The sequence below is a fragment of the Eschrichtius robustus genome, chromosome 12 (assembly GCF_028021215.1).
Source record: "Eschrichtius robustus isolate mEscRob2 chromosome 12, mEscRob2.pri, whole genome shotgun sequence".
NCBI classification, from domain to species: Eukaryota; Metazoa; Chordata; class Mammalia; order Artiodactyla; family Eschrichtiidae; genus Eschrichtius; species Eschrichtius robustus.
In genome coordinates, this window is record NC_090835.1 from 105,971,476 (window position 1) to 105,999,106 (window position 27,631).

At 43.2% G+C, this 27,631-nt stretch overlaps 2 protein-coding genes and 1 long non-coding RNA gene across 5 annotated transcripts in view; 1 reads left to right on the top strand and 2 right to left on the bottom strand.

The window, feature by feature from the left end:
* The first annotated feature begins 12,015 nt into the window (after positions 1-12,015).
* On the top strand, positions 12,016-16,292 carry FAM217A (family with sequence similarity 217 member A). Its single transcript, XM_068558257.1, has 3 exons — positions 12,016-12,285; positions 12,383-12,450; positions 14,824-16,292. The coding sequence occupies exons 1-3, from the start codon at positions 12,241-12,243 to the stop codon at positions 15,986-15,988; spliced, it is 1,278 nt and encodes a 425-aa protein (XP_068414358.1). The 5' UTR covers positions 12,016-12,240; the 3' UTR covers positions 15,989-16,292.
* Positions 16,293-20,371: 4,079 nt separating this feature from the next.
* Positions 20,372-23,649, bottom strand: LOC137772950 (uncharacterized). Its single transcript, XR_011075609.1, has 2 exons — positions 23,055-23,649; positions 20,372-22,797 (listed from the first exon to the last, which is right to left on the bottom strand). It is a non-coding gene; the product is annotated as an uncharacterized lncRNA (long non-coding RNA).
* An 8-nt stretch (positions 23,650-23,657) lies between these two features.
* PRP4K (pre-mRNA processing factor kinase PRP4K) overlaps positions 23,658-27,631 on the bottom strand; it is a 39,490-nt gene continuing 35,516 nt past the window's right edge. Inside the window, exons 13-17 of one of the 3 annotated variants that reach the window (XR_011075608.1) lie at positions 27,074-27,225; positions 25,682-25,768; positions 24,681-24,958; positions 24,217-24,351; positions 23,658-23,703 (exon numbers count right to left, since the gene is read on the bottom strand). Coding sequence is in view for 1 of the 3 variants with exons in the window: in XM_068557136.1 (XP_068413237.1) it covers positions 24,755-24,958; positions 25,682-25,768; positions 27,074-27,225 (443 nt within the window). In the remaining 2 variants the exon portion in view is untranslated. Of the gene's footprint in view, positions 24,959-25,681; positions 25,769-27,073; positions 27,226-27,631 lie in introns of all 3 variants that reach the window. The other 2 variants (XR_011075607.1, XM_068557136.1) reach the window with 2 other exon arrangements.

Consider the following 27,631-nt stretch of genomic DNA (forward strand, 5'->3'; position numbering starts at 1 on the left):
GAGGATAGGTCAGCAGGAGGCTGTGCAGGTGAGACCCCCAGCAGTGGAAGCCCCCAAAGAACCCACACAAATGCCACGGAGAGAAAAGTTCAGCTATTGAAGGCAGCCACCCTCCAGAGACCACAAATGACAGATGACAATGTGATGTTTCTCCAATCGAGGAAAAGTTTTCCCATTCCTCCCACCCTCACCCTTGTCAACCTAAAAGTAGCCACCAAGGGAGGGGGCAGAGCAAGAAGAAGAAATCCTGCACATGGCCCGACCTGCTGCCAGTTTCTGAGTCTAAATCAGGCCGGTGAAGTGGAGAGCAGAGAGCCTTCAAACTGGACGAGGGTTTAGAGTTTGGATATGACAGAGGACTTTTTATTACCTGAGCATGACCAGGAAAGCTATGAGATCTGCTTGTAATTTCACCCAAAGGTGATGAGCGAAGATCAACAGAATGGGTACAAAGCGGCAGTTGTGAGAAGAAGAAAATTACGTTCTGCTTAATCTTTACCAAATTCAACTCATTCAATAAGCCAGCAACATACATTTAAAATTTTGACAGTTTCTTTGAAAGAGCCTGAATCAAGGAACATGCCATCAATTGTGAGGATACTAATTTCCCCACATGTTTATTATTAAATTTTACCACGATGATAGCCTAAAAGGATCTCCTTGGTTTATCTTTTACTTCCTTGATTACCAGAGTGCTTGAACATCTTTCATGCCTATTGATGGCTTGTGTTTCATCTTGTGAACTGTCTGTCTATAACACTTATCTATTCTATTAGGTTGCTTACATTTCTCTTGATGATTTTTAGGTAATCTTTAGTGTAATCTGGATCTTGCAATTGATTCACAATACCGTGGACTCAGGGATTAGGGATTAATTAGAATACAAATTGCCAAATTAGCCATAATGTTTTAAAATCATTACCCCAATACCCACCTTCCTACCCAGGACTTGTGTATTAATCACTGTGGCAGCTGCTACTTTGCTCCCTAAGTTCTTGGGGCACAAGTGGCTGCCATCTCCCTCTGCCCTTCACTTGGCCTTGAACCCCCCAGGAGGCAGGCTCCACCCAGCTCTGTGAGTCAGCCGTTATCACCCTCTGGGTCAGAATCCGGAGGGGGCAGCCCACTCCATACTGTGAAAGGCAAAGTTTGCCTAGAATGCCCCGGGGAAATGGCCAGCATTTCCCTAGGGGTGGTACAATCCTGGTGACAGAAAGGAGGAGTAGGAAATAGAGCCAGGGAATAAACTTCAAAGCCTGACCTTCAACTGGGAAGTTCTCTCACTAATCTTAAAATCAGATCTAAAGCTGAAATTGTACATTTACTGGTATCTGCCATTCAGTCCCCTTTCCATCTTTCCACAGGTATGCTCTGCCTGAAGCAGAGTGACAGAACTATCTTGGTTCATAAAAGACCAACTTAAACAGAAGGAACCTGAGGAGGCGATGGGAAAGTCAAGTCAGTGTATGGGTAAACTGCACATGAGCCCTGAGCAGGGGGTCCCACAGTACGATCAAGATGGGCCATGGGTCTCAAGGATGGACCACACCTGCTCTCTAAGACTGAATTCTCACTCGTGGCTAAAGGAGGGGCCGTGGGTACCACGACAAAGTGTACGCTTTCTAAAAAGAGTTGGCACCTACCCTCTGCCCACATACATTTTGTCTTGTCTTCTGCACTCTTGTAGGAAAAGAGCAGCTCCATCATACGATTTGGAAGCAGCTTGTGAAGGTTAGACAGAGTCTCAAAGGTGTGACGGAGAACCTCAGGATGGTTATAGTTTTTTGGGGTCTTAGGTTTTTCAAGGAGTGGGCGTTTCAGTTCAACTTGATTGTCCCTGGCTGTTCCCATGCTGACCCGTTAAGTTACGGAGAAGAATGCATGGAGAACTTGAAGGCTGGAGTCCTTCGCAAGTGCTCTCTCTCCGAGCTTTCCTTCATCTCCAGGAAGGTACCATGGAAACTGTCTTCTGGTCTCTGACTCCTGAGTGTTCCGATGGTCACAATGGCCCAGAGCTTAGCCTGGAACCGGCAGCTCACCCTGCATCTTCCCACCAGAGGAAATCAGCCTTTCACAAATATCCCAAGTCTGACAGGGGTTGTAGGCAGAAACCCCAGTTTCCTGTCTGGACATGGACAGTATCTGAGGAAGACAGGGTGCTTTCCTAAAGGAAAGGGGGACCCGGTGGGCACACATCAGTGTTATTTTCCTATTGGGCCCCTGTGGAGGCCGTGCACCCTGTGTGAACATAATTAAGGCTCCACAGACCGACCAGGCCCTGAGGGAGTGTGGTTACATCAGCGCAGTTCTCAAGCGGAACTGGGGAAAGAGCTTCCTCGTCCACAAACGGGGAAATGTCCAGATTAACACAGGTAAGAAGCTCACCTGCTTCTTATTCTCATGTCCAAACTAACACCAAGGAAACAAAAGTAAACAAACAAAAATTCTCAGCTCTGGCTTTACTGTAGAAGCCATCCTTCATTGCGGACCAAAAGCAGAGGAAAGATAAAACAGGGAAACAACAAGGACCTACTGTATAGCACAGGGAACTATACTCAGTATCTTGTAATAACCTAAATGGAAAAGAATATGAAAAAGAATAGATATGTGTATATATATATGTCTAACGGAATCACTTTGATGTACACTTGAAACTAACACAACACTGTAAATCAACGATACTTCAATTTTTAAAAATAAGATATAAATTTTAAAATTTATAAAAAATTAAGAAATCAAAAAACAAAAAGAAACAAAGAAAAGCAGAGGACAGTAGACGTACTAAATAATCTTAAACCACCACACCTGATAGCACAGCCCCCAAAAAAGACAGAAGTTGCCAAGGACTACTCCCAGATTTGGGGCAAAAATGTAAACAATGAGGTCTGTTAGAGCTGCTCCTTCGTTTCAGCGTGTTCCAAGCGAGGCTCACCGTAATTGCTCTGTTCTATGAACTGGCTAGACAATCACACTCCACAGTGGTCAGAAATGGGGAAAGCCACGTGAGCCAAGGGTGCCGCGGCAAAGGCCGGGAGTGCTTGCCAGCTTTTTACCAAACTTAAAAACCCTCGGCCAGGATTGTAAAAAAATCATGATGGTATCATGGTGCCCAGCACAGGAGATACAAAATTCCACTTCTTAATTGAATGGATAAAGAAGATGTGGCACATATATACAATGGAATATTACTCAGCCATAAAAAGAAATGATATTGAGTTATTTGTAGTGAGGTGAATGGACCTAGAGTCTGTCATACAGAGTGAAGTAAGTCAGAAAAAAGAAAAACAAATACCGTATGCTAACACATATATATGGAATCTAAAAAAAAAAAAAAAAAAGGTTCTGAAGAACCTAGGGGCAGGACAGGAATAAAGACGCAGACATGGACTTGAGGACACAGGGAGGGGGAAGGGTAAGCGGGGACGAAGTGAGAGAGTGGCATGGACATATATACACTACCAAATGTAAAATAGATAGCTAGTGGGAAGCAGCCGCATAGCACAGGGAGATCAGCGATGGGATAGGGAGGGTGGGAGGGAGACGCAAGAGGGAAGAGATATGGGGATATATGTATGCATATAGCTGAGTCACTTTGTTATACAGCAGAAACTAACACAACAATGTAAAGCAATTATACTCCAATAAATAAGTTTAAACAAAAGTAAAACTTTAAAAAGTAAACACAAAGGCATACTTTAAATAGAACTATATTTAAAATATGGTATAGAACTAACGAGAACTACTGGAATAGAATGTGATTCTCATCATTTCATAGGTGTTTTTGGAGCGAGAAGGGAATTGGTGGAGGTGAGGTGGGTAGAATATTCTGGTAGCCAGAAGTTTCTCTCTTCCAAGCAGATTTGGGTGGATTACTCTAAATCCTCATTTACATAAATAGGAAGGAACAAACCATGTCTTAAGACATTCAACAGGCCAAGGAAGTGATCTATTAAAATCGATTTTTTCAATCCACATAAGTTGACCCATATGTTTCTTTTAATTCATTTTATTGAAGTATAGTTGATTTACAATGTGTTAATTTCTGCTGTACAGCAAAGTGATTCAGTTATACATATATATACATTCTTTTCCATATTCTTTTCCATTATGGTTTATTATAGGATATTGACTATAGTTCCCTGTGCTATACAGTAGGACCTTGTTCTTTATCGATCCAATATATAATAGTTTGCATCTGCTAATCCCAAACTCCCACTCCATCCCTCCCCTCCCCTCCTCCCCCTTGGCAGCCACAAGTCTGTTCTCTATTTGATCCATATGTTCTTAACCATTGATCTAAATAACAACTGTTGGACTCTTTCTAGCGATCTGAAGTTTATTGACCTTGGCTGAAATCAGGAGGCCACAATGATCACGTTTATTTTTAAATAAACTGTCCAAGGGAGAAATGTTTCCTGCCATGGGTACGTCTTCTTCAAGGAGTCAAATCTCATTCATTTTCTCTGATTACGGTGCAATGGCAAGAACACTGTCGGGGATGGGAGTTAACAGTCTTACCTGAGAGTAGAGGCTGCTGAGCCCAGCTGCTAACTAGCTGTGTGATCTTCACAGCAGCCAAACAGGTCTCAGCCTGCGGTGCTGCTGCTGAGACAAAACCTTCCATTGTGTATCTTGCTTCGAACTCCTCTTATTTACAGTTCTACTCTTCAATGACCGGTAGGTATATTGACCTTTCAAAACTGAATTTGTGATCAAGTGTTATTTTCTCCCAAGAAAAGATCAAAAAGACTCCTCCTCAGCCCGTGCTCCTTTTCTTACTGTGATGATGCTGAACTGCTCTGAAGGCCAGCAGCCCCGTGCAGGTGCCGTGTGTTATTAACTAAACTGATCCCACAGCAGAGCAGCTGCAGGACTCTGGGTTGTTTTTCTAGGTAGGCTGATCTCTTACTCACAACTTTTAGGTAAACGGCAATTCCTTATTTTATTCCAAAGAGGGCTGTCGTGTCTCCCGAACTCCTTCCCTTCCCGCTCTGCCACAGTGGATGTGACAAGATCAGCTGGCTTCCAGAAGGCAGGGTATTCAGTAACATCCAAAGAGAAAAGATCATCTCCAAGTTTCTGAAAGAGAGCGTCCTAAAGAGAGCATTCTATTCCAAGCAGATGAGATGGGAAGGTCCCAGCTACCAGAAAGAGGATCCAAGCTACAGCTTTCCTGGCACCAGAAAGTTCTGATCCTGAAACCCAAACCAAAATTCAAAGTGAATTCGTGATATAAGGCTAAGAAAACACAGCTAGAGAGAATAGGCATCTGAAGGACAGGAAGAGGTATAAAGCAACTTGGACTGCAGAAATCAGATCTTGCAGAAAAATCTAAATAAACGTGGAAATATATGATTGAGAATTGATTCAAAAGCACGAGCTGCAACAGATGCAGATGTCGAATTTACTGATGTTTGTGTTCTTCTTACATCTGGAAATATATTGATATACGTCACTATCACATGCCTTCTGGGAATAAATAGATTTTAATCAAGATTTCTTATATTTTTGCGACAAAATGGAGGCCTCCCAAATAAGGGAGAAAAGTGTTAAAGGTTAATTTTTAAAACAAAAACACAACTTCTAACTAAAAACATTTCCATGTATATTTCTCAGAGTGGAATTATACACAGACAAGAAAGTTAGGCTATTTAAGGTAAATGCTCACAGAAATGGAGTCCGAAATTGGGGATAAATATGATTGGCCATGGGAAAGACTAGTTATCTAAATACACCGAATACAAATTGCCCATAATTAAATTGGAATGTTTCCCACTGACTTAGCATCTTATTCGAGAACAAAAATGCATATTGTTAATTAGAAAAGATTGTCCTGACTTTCTGAAAACATGTACCTAATTACGCTGCACAAGATTCTACTGTAGAACACGAGCAGCCATGAGCTTGGCAATACTGGAGGGAAAATCAAGGGAGGTGGAGACAAATGCATGGAAATGTAAACCATGAAAGGGATTGACAGAGGGAGGCTGAAATAGAGAGCTTTTCCCTCCAGAATAACTACTGATCGAAAGCAAGCACTGTTCTTCCTGACGTTTTGCATAAGCCTGGACAATGAAAAGGAATGTACATCAAAGTGCTTTCGAAAAGAGTTATTGGTGGTCAATGCTGTCACCTTTGTCACAGCAGGAAAAACCGAGGTGGGCAGCAAGGTATCTTACCCACTAGGTGATTGGATTTCCTAGGATTTCCTTCTCTTCCACCCATTCAGACCACCTCCGGTGTAACTGACAGAAGAGTTTGTTAAACGCCATGAGACAGGGTCGACCTGGCCCTGCTTCATTGGGTTAATAAAGAGATACAGGATGAAAGTAAGACAGGCTAAAGCTACCACTCAAAACTGAATCCCCACGGGGGGCTTGGGATGGTCAAGAAGGACAGTGCGTTCTCTTGGGCCGAAGACTTGAGCTGCTATGGCAAACAGCCTACGTCCAACTCATGCCTTGGCTCTCAAGGCTGGTCTAGAGGCAACCCAGACTGGAACCAGCCTCAACCCAAGCTCTCTGGTTGTTTCCCTGCATTCCTCCATATCCACGACATTTCACATCTGGCCCTTGTCCCCTGGCTCCCCGTGAATACCGCGCAGGGTCTGTGCTGTCACCATAGTGTTAAACGTGCGACGCTAAAAACTTTATCAGTTCAACAAGTGATGGGGGGGAAGGAAGCAGGATTTTGATGCTGATGCAAAGCGTTCAGAAAGTTTCCAGAGGAAGGAAGAAGTGTCAAGCGGGGACGATAATAGGAAAGGAGGCTTTTTAAGAGTATGTTCTGTGAAGGAAGAAAAAGAGCATCTTGGAGGATGTATTCCTGGATGACACGTCTCAGAGGGACTTAAAGGGCTCAGGAAGCATCTCAAGTTCTGAAACAAAAGGTAAAAGCAGAAACAGAGAGCAAGGAATATGGGAGATGTGTAAGCTACACATGTGAAATGCACACACACATGTACACATACACACATCATTTCTGTCTCCCAGCCAGGGAACAGAAAAAATCTTTCCCATCTAGATATATTTATAGGAAGTGTTAGCTGGGGATACGTGGACCCCACATTTACCCAACTCACTATTTTTCAAGTAATTGTAAGTTGGGAAAACTTACTTAATATATTTAAGGCCCAGGTTACTCATTAATAAAATAGGCATAACCAGTACTACCAGTCTCACTGGGGTGTTACACGCACAGAATGCATTAGTACCACCCCCATTTCTGGCTCAAATGTCAGTGCTTTGTCATATAATCGAATCTGGACTCATGAGGACCCGCCCAGAGGCGGGCTTGCGCTCAGCGGGGACACCTTCCTGCTCTCACGTCAGTTATGGGGACGCTGCATGTTGGCAGCGTGGACAGCACTAGACACACAGCCCGGCCTGGTGGCGCGGGGGCGGGGCGGGGGGAGGGGGCCGGGTTGGGGCCGGGGCGGGGCCCGGGTCCGAGGAGAGGTCCGGGGCGGGGGCGGGGCCGGGTTGGGGGCGGGTTGGGGGCCGGGCCGGGCCGGGGCGGGGCGGGGCGGGGCGGGGCCCGGGTCCGAGGAGAGGTCCGGGGCGGGGGCGGAATCGGGATCAGGGTCGTGGCCCGGCGTAGTCTGGGCCGGGGTCGGGGGCGAGGTTGTGCTCAACGTCGGGGACAGGGCCGGAGTCTGGGGTCCGGGTCCGGAGAGGGGGAGGGGGCGGGGCCAGGGGCGGGGGTCAGGGGTCGGGCGAGGGGCTAGGGGAGGGGCCGCGGGGGGGGTCGAGGTCGGGGGTCAGGGGTCGGGGTGGCGGCCCCGCCGGCCGTATCCCGGCTGCGCGCTGCCCTGTGTCCTCCCTGCAGGCGGGCCGAGTCGGAGGCTGTGCGCGCGGAGTGGCCGGGGCCTCGGGGCGGCAGCGCCCGCGGAGACGCAGCCGGGAACGAGCAGGGGGCCAGCGGCGCCGAGCGGTAAGAGGCGGCCGGGCCCTGCCGGACGCCCACCCCCACGGCCCCGCCCCGGGTCCCCGTCACAGAGGCCGGGCCGGGCGCTCACCTCGCACACCCCGCGGCGCCGCATCCCCCGCGCGCGCCTCCCTCCCGCTCCTTCCGCCCGGGCGCGGCGCAGGTGGGTCGGTTCTTACTGATGCAGAGCATCCCTGAGCTGCGTTCTCCGCGTCCTCAGGACCCACCCTTCCTCTAGGGGACAAACAGTTGTGAACGACTAGCAAAGACACTGAGTACTGCGGTGGCTTCAGTTTGTGGTTTTTTGCGGATACCCATGCCCTAAGCAATGCCTTAATCCGTTTAAGCAACGCCTTAAAGATTGCTTCACTTGTTTTATTACGCAGTAGTTCTCGGAGACTTCTGCCTTAAACAGGAGTGGGCGCCATAGCAGGATAGTTTGGGTGGAAAACAGTGGGCCTTTTGGTACCTCTGCGGCATGTGGGAGTGTCGGCTGTGCCCGTGCGTAAGGTTCATCCTGCTTTCAAACGGAGCACCTGGCTTGAATCAGTAAGAGTTTTGACCCTGAGTTTTAATTCCAGATAATTCACCATACTTTTTCTAATTTGTGTTTTATCGTCCTGTCTGAAAATATCTCCTGTCTCACTTCAGACCTAAACTTCCTACTCTTCTGTCACTTAGACCTTCCATCTGGCTTTTTCTGTGCCCCCCGTTTTTGTCTGATCGCCTCTGGCTTCCAGTTAATTTCCTGTTGCTACCCCGCCTCACCCCACAGGCCCCCTCTCCCGCGTCCTACGCTTTCTCCTGACCCCCTTTGGATGCGGAGCCGAAGTTCACTTGCTCTTTGAGATCAGCCTCGTGTCGTACCCTCAGCGGGCCTGGCCCACACCTGTGCAGGATTGTGCGGAAACAGAGAAGCGGGACGGGGGGAGAAATGGTGAGGACAGCGGCCCCAGGCTGCGCGCGTCCGTCTCCCGAGAGGTGCGGCAGCTGCCGGGGACGCAGCGTCGTCGGGGAGCAGCCCCGGCGGTCAAGGCCTCACTCCGCGGAAGCTTCCTGCCACGTCCCCCGCTGCTTTCTCTCTGGGAGCAGCTTGTACTTTTACCTCTTGGTGCATTTGGGATACCGAATGGAAAATTTTCTTTTTTTTCTTTTTTTTTAAAATTTTTATCCTATATTGGAGTATAGTTGGTTAACAATGTTGTGTTAGTTTCAGGTGTACAGCAAAGTGATTCAGTTATACACAAACATCTATTCTTTTTCAAATTCTTTTCCCATTTAGGTTATTACTGAGTACTGAGTAGAGTTCCCTGAAAATTTTTGTCTTTTAACAAAGGAAAAGCTAACCAGCTTCTTTGTAAATCTCCAAACATTTCTTTTTTTTAAAAAAATTAATTAATTAATTTATTTTTGGTTGTGTTGGGTCTTCGTTGCTGCGCGCGGGCTTTCTCTAGTTGCGGCGAGCGGGGGCTGCTATTCGTTGCAGTGCACGGGCTTCTCATTGCGGTGGCTTCTCTTGTTGCGGAGCACGGGCTCTAGGCGCATGGGCTTCAGTAGTTGTGGCACGTGGGCTCAGTAGTTGTGGCTCACAGGCTCTAGAGCACGGGTTCAGTAGTTGTGGCACACGGGCTTCGTTGCTCCGCTGCATGTGGGATCTTCCCGGCCCAGGGCTCGAACCCGTGTCCCCTGCATTGGCAGGCGGATTCTTAACCACTGCGCCACCAGGGAAGTCCTCCAAGCATTTCTAATTGCAGTTGGATTTGGTGAAACATGCCACCTTGAACCGTCGGACAGTGCTCACCTTTTAAATTTTCTCACACGTGTTTTGCGAAAAATATTGATAAGGCAGGTGGATATCAAATAGTAGAACCAATGCCCACCCTGTAGGCAGTTTGCAGGCTGACTGACTTCACGGGCTACTGACAGCCTTCCTTACTGACTGACGAATTTGGTTACTTTATCCTTTATCCTGTTAAGGTAAGGCTATTTCTCTCACAGGTTATTTTGTACCTTAGGGAACCAGGATTACAGAGCTGAGAGAAGCTTGAGAATCTGTCAGGAGGCTTTAAAAATACAAATATCTGGCTCATCCTACTGAATCAGAATCTGTGCCATTTTTTTCAACTATTATTTTTAAAGAGTTCCCCTGGTGACTGGACAATGCATGTTATCTCAGAGAGCAGAGAATTTTATTAATTTTATTTTTCATGAGAACCTCCGGAGAAAGATAATCTGCAGCCCACGTGCCAATGTTCAACTCTCCTTCCCTATCGAGAGATAACTTCCTTGTGGCTCAATTAAATCCTCATCCTGTACTTAATCTTATTTGTCCCTGTTTCTCCTTAGTGCAGAGATAATACCTAGTACTACCTAACGTTTCATTTGTATATTGCTTGGAGTTTAGTTTGCAAAGGATTTTCTCATTTGAGATTAAAAAAAAAAACAAACTGAGTTCATCCCTCACTTTCCCTTTCCAGGATAAATGATCACATCCCTCTCCTGCACACACCCCACGCTTTTCCTGCATACCACTCAACCCAGTGTCTGGAACATAAATCCTCAATAGATATTGTACCTATCCCTATTCATTTTTTGCCTTAAAAAATATTTCCTAAGTGTTTCTCAGCGTCTGGAGTCTAGAATGAGAGGTGGGCTGGTCAGTGTGGAGTATGTGAGAATTTTGTTCGGTTAATGGAAAGATTCTTATACTCTTTCAGATCTGGTACTCAGATATATAAAATCTGGTGACTGTGCCATTGTGAACTGGACATTTTATCATATCTTTTAAATCACAAGTTTTGAAAACTTGTGTGCCATTATTTTTAACAAACTGTGAATGAAATCATAAATTCTTATAAAAGCCTTTCATTTCCTAAGAGGTGTTAGTTATCCAGCTGATAGTAGTTTGATGAGAGCATTGCCCCCTCCTCACAAATGCTGAGTGTCCTTTATAGGAGGGAGGGGGCCGGTCATGGACCTTTGTGCCTTTTGTCATGTTTTAACCAAGGGACTTGTAAAATTATGTATTTGAGCTTTTAAAATTTTCTTTTCTTTCTTTTTTTTTAAACATCTTTATTGGAATATAATTGCTTTACAATGGTGTGTTAGTTTCTGCTTTATAACGAAGTGAATCAGTTATACATATACATATGTTCCCATATCTCTTCCCTCTTGCGTCTCCCTCCCTCCCACCCTCCCTATCCCACCCCTCTAGGTGGTCACAAAGCACCGAGCTGATCTCCCTGTGCTATGCGGCTGCTTCCCACTAGCTATCTATTTTACATTTGGTAGTGTATATATGTCCATGCCACTCTCTCACCCTGTCACATCTTACTAAAATTTTCTTACGTTAAGTTTATCCTAAAACAAATAGTGTTTTAGAACTTATCTCACTGGAATTTGGATACAGAAGTACCCGTTCCTGAAAATAAAAACCTCCCACCTGGAAGGGATGGTGCCACAGGTGGTAAGAAATCCTCGATGTGTCTATTTATACTTATATTTATAAATATATGAAAATTTATATTCTAATTTATAATATGAACAACCACTCATATTAAAGGGGGCTTGTTTTGAATATCACCAGTTTTATGTACCTATTAATTGTCTTTTTCTTTCATACACATTCTTTCAGGCAAAATTAACAAGGTAAGGATAAATATTTGGTTTTAAGTAATTCACAAAACATTATTTTAACATTACCATGTATGCTCCTTAAAGAAAATTTCTTTCCTCAAAGTTAAACTTTTAAATTTTATTTCTGTAGAGTTCTTCAAACAAGTCAAAGCCTTTATTTACTATTTTACAAGGCTGCAAATTGGTCATTAAATATCTTACTATATTACTTTGTTTCAACATAACAGTGTTATAAATGGAAATTAACATTGTAGCGAAGATAATGTTTTCCAGTCACTGCCAAAAGGGAAGTGGTCTCAGCCCTTAAGATATCTTGAAGCAGGTGAAATGGTTATATTTTGTTTTGAAGTAGTGAAAAAAATCAGTCTTTCATTTACTTTTTTTGATCAAAAATAAAACAGTTAACTTAATAAAATAAAGACAATCTTAATGATAGTCAAGGCTTATTAGTTAACACTGTTTAGTTGATGTTTATAAACAGATTATACTAATTCCTACTGAGGTCAGTAAAAACCATTTATATGGATATGAGGGAGTATTATAGGACTTTACTATATATTGCTTGGTTAGAACAAGAACTATACATTCTTAGAACAAGAGTCGGGAACAGAGATGTCGTGTGTTTAAAAGTCTTCTGCTGCTTTATAGAACCATTTGGAAATTCCAGTAGAGCAACTCATGCTGGAACTTACTTTGTCAGAGCATGCTCCCAAAAGAACACAGGTAGGGTTTTATTCATCACACTCTGAAAGTATTATTTTTTTTTAAAAAGGCATGCAGTTACTGACTAAAATGTTGTCCATGGTTCTCCTGTTCTTAGAATAGTAAACAAGGGATATTCCAGTTATGGAGCTATCCTCTCAGCAAAGGAAATGCCACGGAGAACAGGTGAGAGAATATTTATGTTTGTAAACCCCTAAATTACTGAAATAAATCTAAATACAGATGAGTTAACTGCTCAGCTGAAGTACGAGGCCAAAAACACAACCAGAAGAAAAAAGTATTGTGCGCAAGTACTGGGAAATTATAGAGACGCGCCCTAAAATAGGACGTGGCTGGCAGACAGCACAGTGTGTGGTGAAGAGGTGACTGGGCCTTTACAAGGAGGGTCTAGATGGAGAGTTCGGACTTCCTGTTCGAGTGAAAAGGAGCTGTAATAGGAAAGTAATAATTCACGTGCCAGGAATGATTTTCGTTCCTTCGCGTATTAACTCATTTAACCCTCAGGACAGTCCTGTAAGGGAGGTGCTGTTGCCATTGTCCCTATTTTATGGATAAGGACATGGAAGCAGGTGACAAGTGACAGACGGTTGAACCAGGATGTGAAAGCTTGGTTCACGCTCTCAGACCCCCTTCCTTGCTTCAGTCCCTTCCTGGGATTTGAATTCTTACTTTTTGGTTCTTAAACTCTGGTGTGCGTGAGAACCAGCTAGAAGCCTTCTTCAAAACGCAGGTTACTGATATTGGGAAATTAACGTGTATCGAGCACCGCTGAAATTAACATGTATCGAGCACCGCGGGGTGTTGCTTTTACATAGTGTATTATTTAACGGGGATGCTGAGTTGCGTTCCTCTCTTTTCTCCCCATTTTTAACAACTGTGTGGTTCCCTTGACAGCCGCTGTCTCTTCGGCTGAGGATTCTCCCCTGTGCGCCTCGGGACACAGCTCACCTAGCGCTAACACTGAGGGGAGAACCAAGAGGCAGGAAGGGGATCGTAGTGACTCATGTCCTGGGGATGCGGGTGGTGATGGGGGGAGGAAGCCTGCTTTTATGAGAAGGAACTCAAAGGAAGAGGTCAAGTGAAGTGAGAGGACGTAAATGAGTCGGCAGAGCGCAGTGGTTGGAGACGTGAACGTGGGACCCAGTGCCGGGGTTTAATCCCAGCTCCACCACTTACGAGATGTGCGACCTCAGCCAGTCTGGGCCTCAGTTCCCTCGTCTGTCAAAGGTAGAGAATGGAACTGCCGACCTCATGGGGCTGTTGTGAGGACTAAACAGAATCACGCGTTTGGTGGGTGTTCGTGATTGATACTGGGGAGGCCTGGTGATGGTGCAGAGTTGGAAGCTTGGGGTCAGGGAGACATTTTACTACTGAGATGTTTCTCCTCAATATGCTGTCAACAAGGAAAGAGAATAAAAGTCACGATAGCTTTCATTTAGTGTTTAACAATTTGCAAAGTACATTCATATAATTGTCTGCTTCTTAGACCACCTCCAGGGTGGGTATTATAATTTCCATTTTGCTCGTTGGTGGCAAAGGGGTTCAAGCTTAGGTCTTCCACATCCAGATTCCGTGCTTTTTTTTTTTTTTAACCGTACCACATGGATTGTGTCTGTTATCAATTATAGGTTTAAGGTGATTTTCCTGTGGTTTTTCAGAGGCAAGTCAGTAAACCTGTAGTACTTATTAGCTAAATAAATAAATTTTTATTATTTTCTGTACTTTTTAAAATCCTTCAAGACTGCTTTGTTGTCTTTAGTGTAAATTGGCTTTAAAAGCAGCATGAAGATAATGGGGCTATAAATATGTCAATTAACGCATCAGATCTTTCCATGGCAGTATTTCTAGTAAGCTTTAAAAAAATACTAACTGTAAACTCAGTATTCTGTGGCCTGGCTTTTTTGTAGTTTTCATTTGAATATAATACCTAGAAGTATTAGTCCTAAAATAAAAGAGCACAATCCGATGAAAATTACAATAGACTATATCTGGGATAATTTTTGTTTGACAGACATTGTTCTGCTTCCTTTTTTGTTAGAATAATTTTAAAAAAACCACAGTGGCTAAAGTAGAAGCCCTTCTTAAGTAACCTAACTACATTCTTTGAGAGTTTCCTTTTATCTAATTCTGGGTCAATAACATTTCACTATAATTTCAATTTGAGTTGGATAGCCTCCTTTTCAGACATCATAGTTGAACGTACAATATATTCATAGGCAAATAGCTATAATTAGACACTTTCAGCCTAGTGGCCATTCATAGCCAGTTAGCCATTTGTAGGTATAATGATCTAGTCACCTGTGCATGTACAAAGGGATGCCCAGTTACTGTTTTAATCTGTACTTTAAAAAATGTATATAGCTGTATATAATTAGAGCGTATTTGAAAATTAACATGTTTCTGTTACAGATAGATACACGTATGCCATTGGGAACCAAACATTAGCTAGTCTTTGATAAAGGTTTCTTATTCATTATCATTTTAATAGCATTTTAATTCTAGGCAACCAACCATTTATTAAATAAATCATTTTTTAAGGGATTTCAAAAACTCTTCAATGGAAACTGGCTGTAATGTGACCAGTAATCGCATAAGGCTCTTCGCTGTGAACCACTCACTGACAAGTGCTTCAGTGGACAAGCCAGTTGGCTCCTACCCTGCCCTGCAGACGCCATTAAGTCACTGCTGGCCTTATGCTGATGGAGACTTTTTTAAGGACAGAAATGAGCCTCATATTAATTTATGCTCAACTCTAGGAAACAACAGTGGCGAACTTTTAACTGCGCCAAATTGGAATCTGAAGTATGGAAACAGCAGTGTGGAAGAAAATTTAACAGATGAAAGTGATTTATCAGAAAATGAAAAAGCAAACGATACTTTACTCAGCTATTTTAAAAAGATGGACCTGAACTTAAAGCCAGAAACAATAGAAAATGTTGAAGACTCTTTCACAGAAGAACCAAGTGAAGTATTTCCATATCCTGATTTTCTTCCCCCTCCTTTCAATACCCTGGACTTGCACAAATTAGCCATCTCAAAATCTGAAAATTGGAAAATGACAATGGAGTCCCTAGACAGCTCTCTGGAACATTTGGTAGCTCGTTTACTGGACATGGAGAGATTGCAGCGCGTGACTATTCAGAGAGAACGGCCGAGACTGCAGACGTCCTTCTGTGCTCCTTTAGCCGCCGAACGACCCGCTTCCTCCAAAGCTGCACCCAAAATGAGACAGCCCAAACCTTCCGACTCTGTGGGTCTTCAGCCAACTTGTGTAGAGAAAAGTCATGAGGAAAGGAAAACCAATTCTGGTTCTTGCAAGCTTGAATACAATGCTCCCAAGTGGAATTGCAGCCGTGCTGGGAAATACAGGTGGAATTCTAGACCGGCTCTGAAAACCTCACCCACCACAAAACAGGTGATTGCAGCTTACGACGACTTTAAGAACCCCAAGGTCTCCATTTTAAACCCATGCCAAGAACTCTCAGCCAAGCCTGCTCCTGCGCAGACAACTCAGTTGCTGGTTAAAATGGTCTCAACCAGATGTCTGCCACCAAAGTCTCCTACACCAGTTTCACCTATACCTCTGTCTTTTCCTGAAAATCAGAGGGAAGAAATTAAGGCACCACCAAGGACCAGAAAGAAACTTTACCGAAAAGACATGGTACTGAACAGACCATTCTGTATTCAGAAGCTAAACTGTTAATCACCTTCGTTGATAGCTAAGGATAAGTGCTCACCCATTGACCGAAAATAACTCTTTTCTTTCCTGCATCTCAACGTGAGCAAGTCTATTGCAAGAAGCCTGGCTAAAATATGGTTCCTTATTCCGAGATACAGGTATTACACACACACACACACACACACACACACACACACACACACACACACACACACACACACGATATTCCTGAATGTGCTGTGGAGTGGAACTTGTGACAGTCGCGGCTGAGACGTCTACATATAAACCAAGGGCTTCCCTGATGACATATTTGAGTCTCTTACATGTTATGTTTCAAAGGAATGTTTCACTTAGAAAACCATTCTATTCAAGATGGTTCTTTTGTTGTGATTGTTTCCCAGTATAATTCCATCATCAATAAATGGCATAATACACTTATCGCTGGTACAATTATTCTTTTATTCTGTTCTATTAAACAATCATAAGAGCCAGTGATTTTTTTTCTGTTTTTAATTGAAGTATAGTTGATTTACAATGTTGTGTTAGTCTCAAGTGCACAGGAAAGTGATTCAGTTATACATATATATGTATATACTTTTTCAGATTCTTTTCCATTATTACAAGATATTGAATATAGTTCCCTGTGCTATACATTAGGTCCTTGTTGTGTATCTATTTTATATATAGTAGCGTGTATCTGTTAATCCCAAACTCCTAACTTATCCCTTCCCCTTTGGTAACCATAAATTTGTTTTCTGTGTCTGTGAGTCTGTTTATGTTTTGCAAGTAAGTTCATTTGCATCATTTTTTTAGATTCTACATGTAAGTAACATCATGTGGTGTTTGTCTCTCTCAGAGATTTTTTTTCCTCCACTGGTACCCTTTCTTCTTTCCCTTACCATCTCGACAAATCTCCTTTGTCTGTCATTTTGACCTAAACTTTGGGTATTTGCTCGGCCATTAAAAGCTAAAGAAGTTGCCAGTTTGTTAAATTAACATACAAGATCCTCTAGGTCCTCCCATGAATCCTTAGAAACTTTCCCTTCCCCAGGCCCTTTGTCATATACATGAAAGCAAGATCGTTTCTCTTTGGGGCCTAGCTACAGGTTTAGGCTTGAAACAACCCACTTCCCTCAGATTCCGTAGTTTTAGGATATTGAAGGAAAACGGGAAGAGGTCACTGTCCACAGAGCAGCCCAAATCTCTTGTTCATGGAATTTTTCCCCATGGCTCTTTGTTGCTGGAAGTGTTAACCTTGGTTAGATGAAGCTCAAACAGCTAAAGCTTAAGTCATTAACTGGTGAAAAAGGGAAACTATGTAATTGACGCACTTTACTGTACTTAAGAATCAAGGAAACAAAAAAGTAGAGTCCTGGTTTCTCTTGGAGGCCTACGGAAACAGAATCTTTGGGAGTCGGGCCCAGGGATCCACTTTGCAGAAAAAGGCATCCCAGGTGATTTTATTGCAGGTGGTTCTTGGAACATACTTGAAAAACACTGTAAAGGGGAAAACCTGATGTAACATGCATGGATCAGAGTTTGGATATTTTGGGGGGTAGTGGGCTTTGGTTTTAGTGGATGGTTAGTGAGTTCAAATTAGTTTTTATTAAATGTTAAAAAAAACACACACTTGATAAAAACTTCAAACATTACCAAAAGGGAAAGGCTTCTTCCCACCCCCAAACTCCTCCCCCCAACTAAGGCAGTCAGTATTAAGCTTTTGTATATCATCCCCCTAAATAAGATGGAATATTTGAGTTAGGGATGGGTGAGATGAATTGAAGTACAATTGAAATAAATGTTGAAGAGGCAACTTGTTTGAAACAAGAGGTAGCTTGTTTCCTCTATTCTATCGTTAGGAAAAGAACAAGGCTCAAGTAGTATTTAGAGGCAGGGGTCAGAGTATGCTTAGCTTTTAGGTTAATTTCAAAGAACGTTCTGGAACCTCATCAACAGCAATAACAAATAAACTTAGTTGTTCAGGATCCCTTATTATAATAGACTTTTACCTAAATCCCTTATAATTAGTGTCGTTAGCCAAATGGTATAACATCCCGTTCACAGATTGTAATACAGACGTGGACTTGTACTTTCACTCAGTTCCAACCTGCAGTGACCTTCCTCGTTTCCTCCACCAGCTAGCTCTCTTTACTCTTGCCTACAATTCTGAGTCCTGAACCTTACGTACCAGCCCTTTGTATCCATTCTCATTTCTTCCCTCTTTACGTGTTTCGATTTTTAGCCCCTCACCTTTAGAGCTGGAATGATCTAATCTTTACTTGTAAACCCTTCAGGAAGGGACATGCGTTTGTCCACTGCTGCAGCCCGGTCACTGCCTGGCAGGTGGTAGACACCCTTTAAGGCGTTTGACTGGAGTGGACTTCACCCATCACAGAGGCTTGTGACGTTCGCAAAGCAGCTGCGAGCACTCGCTCCCAGGCTCCGCCACTAACAGCCCCAACTCCTTAGGCAGGTTCCCTAACCTCTCTGTTCTTCACTTACCCAATTTGTAAAGCGAGTAGGATACCTTTTATCTCATATAATCACGTGAGATCAACTGAAGTGCCTGGCAAATTCAGGCACGTTATCAGGGAGAGTAGGAAGGGCACAGGAGGGCAGAGTGGCTGGAGTGGGCTGCCCCGGCACTGGACTGTCACCGGATGTGACAGCTCACGATAGACCGTCCGCGTCCCACCTCTCGGGAGGCACGTGCCGGGCACCGGGGACGCGGTGTGGAGTAAGGCACGTACACCCTGGCTTCCGGAGCGGGCGCGGGGGACGGGGCGCAGGAGGCGTGGAGGAGCGTCTGCCGGGGGCTCCGTGAGAATCCTGCACTGAAGGATTTCATCTCTTGGAGTGAGGGGTGCGGGAACACTGATTCTGGGCTTTAATGTCTTAGAGGTGGGTAACGGCAAATTTCTTACTGGGAACGTAACCAGACTGTTTTATTTAGGATGCCATTGGACCTAAAAAAAAAAAAAAAAATTGAAAAGAACTGAAACACCTACTGGATAGTTTTCAGTTAACAGTCCCAAATTGCTCTAAATGTAGTTATGTAAAAACTGTGAGCAGCATTGCTGACTTCAGTTATGAGGCAAAGGGACTAGTAATTATGTAACATGTCATGAGCACGTGGTTAAAGCAGAGTCGCTGGGATTCTTTCCGGTGCTTAAACCGAGTCCCTAGAACGAGGCACCGCGTAGAACGATGGGAGAAAACAGGCCAACACATACAAACGGGTGAGGAGAAAAACTCACCACGGAGGGGTGTTGACGTGTAGTTATCAACAAATTCAAGACATTTTGCTATTTCCCAGACCTGTTGGAAGTCAACTTCTACCACTGTTTTTGAAGAAACATTTGGCAAAGTCTGTAACAGACACGTACAAAGTAATCCTGCTCAGGAAATTCTAGTTAAATCTGGCTTTTCGGCTTGCTCGCGGAGTCCGACATTTAGCCCTCCAGCACTGACACTTTTTCTTGGCTCCTTTTCGGGTCTTAACTGAGGTAGAGTCTGAGTTTCTCATCCGTAAAAGACAGCCCATGATGAAAGTTGTCATCAACCTAAATCCACCCTACATACTCCTTCCCCTAATAAAAACAGGATCTCATGACCCCTGCCCATCACTTTGGATAGATGACTACGAAGCCCTTAGTCTTGTACCAGGCCGAACAGGAAACACAACCGGGGCTTTTACAAGGCTCTCCAGAGCCACTGCCACTCAGCCCATCGCTCCAACCACCACGACCTGACCGGACGGCCTGGCCGACCACCCAGTGGCAGGGGCTCCAGCTGGGCCGGACGTGCTCTACAAAGCCAGCCTGGGCCTCTGCCCTCCGCCCTCCGGTCCTGTTTTGCGTGTGCTAAAGGTTCACACGACCTCCCTGTTCCTCTTAAGTATTTCATCACTGTTCTGTTTAAAGCTGAAGACAGTTCCTTAGGAGAAAATAAAAAACGGGAAGAAGCGGACAGGGGTCCAATACTCGTCAGGCTTCCCTGCCTGCAATGAACTGACTGATTTAGGTCATTACAGGAAGGGGTTATCCCGTTACGCATCGTTTCTATCCCTAGGAAAACGAAATCAAGTATGTGTAACGGGAACGAGAACACAACACCCTCTGGCGTGTGTTCTGCGCTTAGCTGCTTGCAGGCTGTTTCCAGGCTGCAGGTTCCGAGGGGCAGATCCGGCTCGCTCGGCGGGACCTCCTCCCCACCCTCCCCTTCGTGAGCCTCGCAAAGCCTGTTGGATGTCTTCCGAGAACTTCCCCTATCCTGGCGGTTCCCAGTCATATCTGAGCACAAAACACTTTGCAAAGCACATCTATGAAGATCAGGTAAGAAACAGTGTTTCTGACTTAAAGCTACATGTAAGATACCAAACTCAAGCAATGAAAACTTAGGAGGCAGTATGGTAACAAGAGGCACATTTTATTACATTTTCCTAATAAGTCAACTGGGAACATTGCTGCTGAAATGCAAGTTACAATTCAAATGACACTGGGAATAATTAGGATACATGTCAAGTATTTTCAGAGATGAGCTTCCGTATCTTGATCACTAAATGGAAAGATTCTTCAGAAGAACAGTCCCTTACCCTACACATCGGAGAAGAAAAATTAAAGATACCATGATGATATCTATCAAAATAACTGGAAAGCATTTTAAAAGTCAATTTAGTGTACATTAATTGACATGTAAAACACATGAATTTGTAGCGAGCATTTCTATACAGACGTTTCGTCTCAGAAAAGAATGATAAAACTCACGTTAAATATACGCCTGAACTAGGATTCTATGAAAAAGAAAACACTTTATGAAGCCCAACTTCTGACAGTGTCATGATAACTAACATAAAGTAACTGTGCATTTGACATCTGGCTTCTTTCCTATCTCGACATTTCAAAGGGCATTCCCTCAACTGCTCAGCCTGAATCTAAAGACATGTGATTCCCGGTTCAGAGATTCTCCCTCTCCCCGGCCAGCTGGAGTCGCCCAGGTGAGGGGAGGGGGAAGAATGCAGAAAGGGGCGAACCTGGGAACTGTGCGCCTCACTGCCTCCACCACGTACCCACAACACTATGACTGTAAAAATGTCCTGAGTATTTGTTTTAGTCAGGAAAAGAAAGGGGTAATTATAATGGCAAAAAAATATATTTTTTTTAAACACAACATTATTTTGAGAAAAAGTAGAGTGGAATGAAGCAGGCACCGGGGAACGAAGACAGAAACAGGACGCTGTTAGTAAGGACTGGAAAGTGAGGGTGAACGCAGATGCTGGGAGGGTCTTGAAGTTTATGACAAGACACTCCCTTCAAAACCCTGACGTTCCAGCCTGATTTCTGATAACCTTCGAGAACAGCTCTACCCAGAGAACGGCGTCTAAAATGCGTAAGCTCAACTACTCCCCCAAACTACAGAGAGAACTATGCCATCTTTGTGGGTTACGTCCTAGGACTTACGGAGCCTGAAGTCTCACAATCACTTGGCACCATTTTTGCCATAAAGTGAAATACAGCAAAAGCTTCGTGAGAGAAACTACACAGCAACTGCGCGTCTGCGGAGGACTGACTGTTCGTGCCCTGGGCCCACCTAGCAGAGGGCTTGCAGAGCTCCACGTCTCTCTGCCTTAGAACATTACAGACTCCAATACAATTACGTGTGTGTGGATAAACACTGCTTACAGGGTTCCTTTCAAGTAGATAAATCAAGGAATGCTGAGGTCGGGAATTTCAAAGATCGACAGAACGTGCCCTCGCATTTCCCTTAAGAAGGAACGCTGGCAGTGCTCTGGATATCTGGTCTATTTCAAGCCCGTGACCGGGGCACTGGCTGAACACAGACACTGAGGGTGAGCTGGAGAAGAGGGCGTCCCAGGAGCTGAGGAGTGCTCGTAGGGTTCCTTTCTACCCCTGTGCATCAGCCAAGGAGACGTGACACCTAATGTGGAAGACTACACCGTCAGATGGATGCTCTTTTGGTGGCTACTGTTTTTCTAATAATCCTTGGGGACCAATTTTGACAACCACGTGTCATGCGGAATCTCACCATCCACGTGGCCAACATCACTAGATCTGACCACTATTCTCATCCTAGGGGCGGGAAGTGGGGGAGAGGCAGGAAGCATGATAAAGCGAAAACTTTACAATGAACACAGGAGCACCACAGTAACGCACCCCAAATCATAATGCTGAAAACTAAAAAACCAGACAAAAATTAAATGGAGGATTCTTTTTTTTTTTAATCTTTTATAGGACAGAAACCTTAGCTCATGTCTTCCGCTGTCATCATCTTCCACTGAGCTGCACCTAAAACACAAAGAACAAGTAACAAGCAACTTTGTTTTTTAAGGAACACGTAACAGTTTTGAAGGCATAAGATGAACTGTCTCTAGTGGAAGTTAACTTACTTAAATAAGTATATAAAATGAAGCCATGAAAGTCACCAGAAACATACAAACGTTAACTATCAATATTTTGAGTGAAAAAAACTAGGAAAGACTTGACTATGCAGCATATTATCACCAAAGTAAACAGTGGTGGGAAAATCACTACCCGTTTCATTCAGGTAGGAAGGCTGCACCTGTGACGCCTTGTTTACAGGGCGTCACCACCTGAGGATGAGCACCACCTGGTCAAATTTACGTCAGTTTACGTCTAAACCACGAGGAGACGGGGGTACAGAGTCAAAGCTGACCTATCGTATCATCTATCACCTTCCTGGCTGTAGTTCATTTCATGCCTTTAAATGGAGCAAAACCCACCAGAAGAATGCTGCTACTCTGATTTTCCATTCTTGAATGCACCAAAATGTGCATGCTTGTTGTAATTAGGTGCCTGGGTGAATAAAAAAATCCCATTTACAATTTTAAAATATTATTTAAACCCCTAAAATCTGATTATTTTCCACATTCCTCAGGGAGACAAGCATTAATTTTACCACCCAAACAGAAAAGATTACATACATTTCTGAAAATTCTCTGCTATCATGTTAAAAAATACTGATTTCTTCATGTTGCAAAACCAAACCGATTTACATGATTTTGTTTTAAATTGTTGCTAAATGTTTATCTACACATGCTGTCAGAAATAACCTTGTTAAGAAGGTGAAGCTGGTGTCTCAGCAAATCAGACCCCTTGGAGAAGGCGGTGAGTGGCCTGTGCCCCGTTTTCCTTTTTCTCTTTCCGCACCATCAGAAGGAAAAGTGAGAAAATAGCAGAAACATTAGTTAAATCCTGAATTATACCCCATAACCTACAGGAATTACCTCACTACACTGAAAGCTGACAATACTGGTAGAATTTTTTGATGAAATAATTAGGATCCTAATTATTAATAAAATGATAAACTTCTGGGTAGGTTTACATCTTTAACAAATAATTCTTTCAGTTAAAGACTTAAAGGAAGAAACGCAAGGTTGCTTTTAACTCTACATCGTTTATCTGACTTACCAGCACTGAAGACAAAAACTTTTAAAAATGGCTACAAATGCCTTGTTCACAAAAGACTTTATTACCTAGTGATGCATACTGAGAACATACAGAAATCTGCATGGTCCACGTCACATGCAGTAGAACAATCTTCACTTTACAATAAGTGAGTGTCAACTGTTTTATGCAATAGACAACACTTTAAAGTCACATTCTTAAAGAAAAGCTTCATTTACAAAAGAAATAAAAGGTAAAGAAGCAATTACCGCTTTTAAAAAGCAGCTGCTTTGTTCAAGAGTGGAAGGTTTATGCCTGTATTGAAAGACAACATGATCACAAATAATGAAAACAATGAACAAATGAAAAACACTTTTACCATAAAGCAGTACACTTTCAAAATGACATACAAATAGTTAAAAATTTCATTATGTTGTCTATCTAACTTTTAAATATGAGGACTTCCAGAATTAGGCCTCAACATTTGTTATTAGTAAATGAAAACTACGCATTGTTTCTATGTCACTAGGAACTGTATTTAACAAAATGTATATAAAGTCTATAGCAAGTTGATTTAAAAAAAATTAAAGTTAATAAGAAACAGTACACTGAAGGCGCTCTATCCATCAAGCGCATACTCTTCAAATTTTAAATGTGATGAACAGAACAGAAATTGTAACTATGCCACAGTTGCAATGCCAAAAAATAAAACAAGATCAGTTATCACACATGCAGGGAATTCTGCCACAACGCTAATATCCCTCATTTGTCAATTGTTCCAATAAAATAACATCTTAAAACACCAGTGATGTTGATGGTTTAGCTTACCTTCAGTGTACTGAATGTTGTACACAACCTGCTTTAAAAGAGGAGACCATCCCTGCAGGCAGGCTCAAGAAGGAACAGACCCCTTTCGGCACTGACTACACCCAGGGCATGCTGCTGTGGCCTGCACACACACACCTAGGAAAACGTGAATATAAACAGCATTTATGCTGGCCATTTTATCTGAAGACCAAAATGAAGCCAAGTTTGCTAAAAATAAATCAACCACCCAGTATTACTACTCATTTGATAACAGGTGCTTCTGTCTTTTCTGAGAACTGCAACCGTTTACATTAGCACTGTAATGCTGTGCAGTCTTGGCAACTGAAACATTTCTACAGTGAAATTCCACAAAAGACACAAAACAGATGAACTAGCATTTCTAAAAGAAATATCACCCTTGGTGTTAATTCAAATATACCATGCTTCCTCAAATTTGCTGGAGAAATATTTATAAGTTTATATACATTAATAAACTGCTGTGACATTTCTTCAGTCTTTGTATTTAATTACTCAAACCCTTGGAGCCGCTTCATCTCGTTTAAATCTTCTCCTGGATGAAGGCGTGCTGCAGGGCCTGGTTGATGCTAATCCGTTTAGCTGGGTCCAACATTAGGATCTGGTCCAACAAGTCCTTCAGCTGGTGCACTTTTTTACGCTGGTCTTCAGGAAGTCGCTGGCACCCAATCAGGTCAGCCAACAGGTCCTTAGTTGGATTAATGGTGCTCATGACAGTAACTTTCTCCTACAAATAAGTTTTTAAATGTGTATCTCTAAATAAATTACTAAACACATATAACCTAAAAAACTTGAATGAACAAGGTCAACCCCAAGTTAGCCACGATAGTTCAAACATCATTCTGTAATTTAATTTTGTAAACAGATCAGAATGACAACAGAAAGGAATTCTATGAGAATTCAAAACCACAGTTAAGTAATGAAGGTCGGGATGGTGTGTGAACAAAGGCATGGAGGTCTGGAACACGCAGCATGCCCGCTGGCCCACCGCCAGGTGTGGAATGGTGGGGTCCACGCAGTCGCGAGGACGGGGAACCGCTGAGGACGGGGAACCGCTGAGGACGGCAGTCTTTCTGAGGAGTTAAATACATTATCTTATAGGTAAGAGGGCGCCAAGGAAGAATTTTTAAGCAGGGAGAGTAACACGATCAGATTTGTTTTTAAAAAGATCACTCTGGCAGCAGTACGGAAGCTGGATGGGAAGCCAGACCAAGAAAGTGACCCAAGGAGAGAGAAAAGGGCCTAAATATGATAAAAAATAAACTCATTATACTAGGCAAACATTTTAAAATCTTTTCCATAACCTGACGTGTCTTATTCAGGAATTGGCCAACAGCAACAGGAATTATTTTTAGTGTTTTAAAATACTCGCATCTCCTAGAACCACCCAGCACGCAATCCGTTAACAATAAGATAATCATCTAATGTAGCACACCTAAAGGACACTTACCCTCTCTGTTACTTTATCGACTTCTATGTACATGAAGTTGAGGTTTTGATCAAAATGTTGGTCTTTAAATACGCCTTTCCGAATCATCTGGCAATAAAACAGAACAGTTGGATTTTGAGCTCTTAGACAACATCGGTAGCCTGGTCTACCGATGACCCGATACACAAGTCACACACAAGTGTTCCTGTTTAGTCTCTCTGGGTTTGCTTCCTTATTTGAGAGTGAGCTCCGATTCCTTGTTCTCGAGAGAATAACACCTTCGGAAAAGCTCATACAAATGCTGTACCTAAGACTACTTAACAACATGAAATTATATTTTCCCAGGCAGTGACTTAGACCAATTACAATAAATATCATGTCGTGCTTTCACTATTCAAAACTGAAGACTAATAAGCAAAGACTTACACCAGTGGTTCCTGGGAAAAATATTACACAATTGGGGCCTTCTCTCTTGGCAGTTAAGAAACCTAATGGCATTGAAAAAATTATGTTCTAACAGCCCTAAAGTGATAGCAGGTCAGGCCTCGTTAAAACAAGTACCGACATAGCTAATTTCTGTGCATCTCAGTCTAAACGAGTCCAACATAACAGAATTTGGACAGAACTTAAAATACATAATGGCTTCTGACCTATAGGGAGAAAAATCTGTAAATCTCTCAGAAAGTCAGCACATAAGCTGAAATCATAAAAGCCTAAGATACGGTCTTTAGACATTTTTATAAATGCCTATAAAATTCTTGATCTGTGTTAATCAAACAAATATTACAGCTCAAGCATTAAGAGTGAGTTTCAGGTTAAAAAGATGTCATTTTCCGTGAGTTTTCTCGGTACCTTCTTCCTCTCCCAAGCACCTTCCAACCTCTATAAACGGACTGCCGTCAAGTCCCCCACTCATTCTCTGATGACTGAGTCCTTCCTCCACCATCTGCCTACCTGGACCTGCATCTTTTCTCACTGCAGCTGTTACCAATAAAGGTGTGCTCCCAGGAGCCCTGCTGCTGCTCTGCCCATCACTGAATGACAACCAGTGGAACAAGGGAAGGACAGAGATGTGAAAACAGTCGCATGTATCCTCTCTCCCTCAATTCCAATTCTACCTTAAACTACAGGCCCTACACTTCTGCTTAATTCAGGAGAGTGAAGAAAAGCACAAAGACAGACTTCAGGCAAGAAAAGGAAAATGGGATCCTCTTATTCTCTCTTGATAGCTCTTGGCTGATTAGAACCACTAATTTAAACACCAGAAGTGAGAAAGAGCTAAGGAATCAGAGTAGCCATGTACCTGCCTCTCAGAAACTGTTTCATAACCACTAGAGATGAGTGTCAGCAACCCACGAATCTATCGGAAGGTACCACTAAGACCTTGGAAACAAGCTCACACTAACATCCTACCTTATTTGGCATCTTTCCTTTGAGATCCATGGCGAGCTTCAACATATGGTTATTGGTTTTGCCAGGAAATAAAATCTTTCCAGTATAGAGTTCATACAAGGTGCAGCCTACGGACCACATATCTATACCATAGTCATAGCTTTTACCTATAACTGAAAACATAATACAAGTTTTAACACATGATGATAAAAACAATCAACTACTGTTTACTTCCATTAACAGGGGCATCAATTTAGCTCGGACTATGTAACCACAATCTGAGTACCTCACTTCCACGTTAGTTACAGATTTTTTCCCACTAATTCTTAATCGGGACTCTTAAAAACCTTAAAAAAATGAGGGCGTGGGGAAGGAACTGAAGGGGCAGAAGAAGGTGTGTATCTCTTCTATCTTTTCATTTCGCCTTTGGTGGAGGGGCTAACCAGGCTCAGCCAAGGCAAAAGAAGGGGAAAAACACTGGTCCCAGACAATGCACAAATGTGACAGTCAGACCCTGCGGAAGTAAGAGCAGTCTCCCGAAGCCGAGGGCTTTCCACACCTGCCGCAACTACGGTCATC

Bases quoted from the DNA above. Each gene is read 5' to 3' on its own strand.
- FAM217A (XM_068558257.1), top strand. From the start codon at position 12,241: ATGCTGGAACTTACTTTGTCAGAGCATGCTCCCAAAAGAACACAG. The intron at 12,286-12,382 runs GTAGGGTTTTAT...TCCTGTTCTTAG, and splicing joins ATGCTCCCAAAAGAACACAG to AATAGTAAACAAGGGATATT. The intron at 12,451-14,823 runs GTGAGAGAATAT...TCATTTTTTAAG, and splicing joins GGAAATGCCACGGAGAACAG to GGATTTCAAAAACTCTTCAA.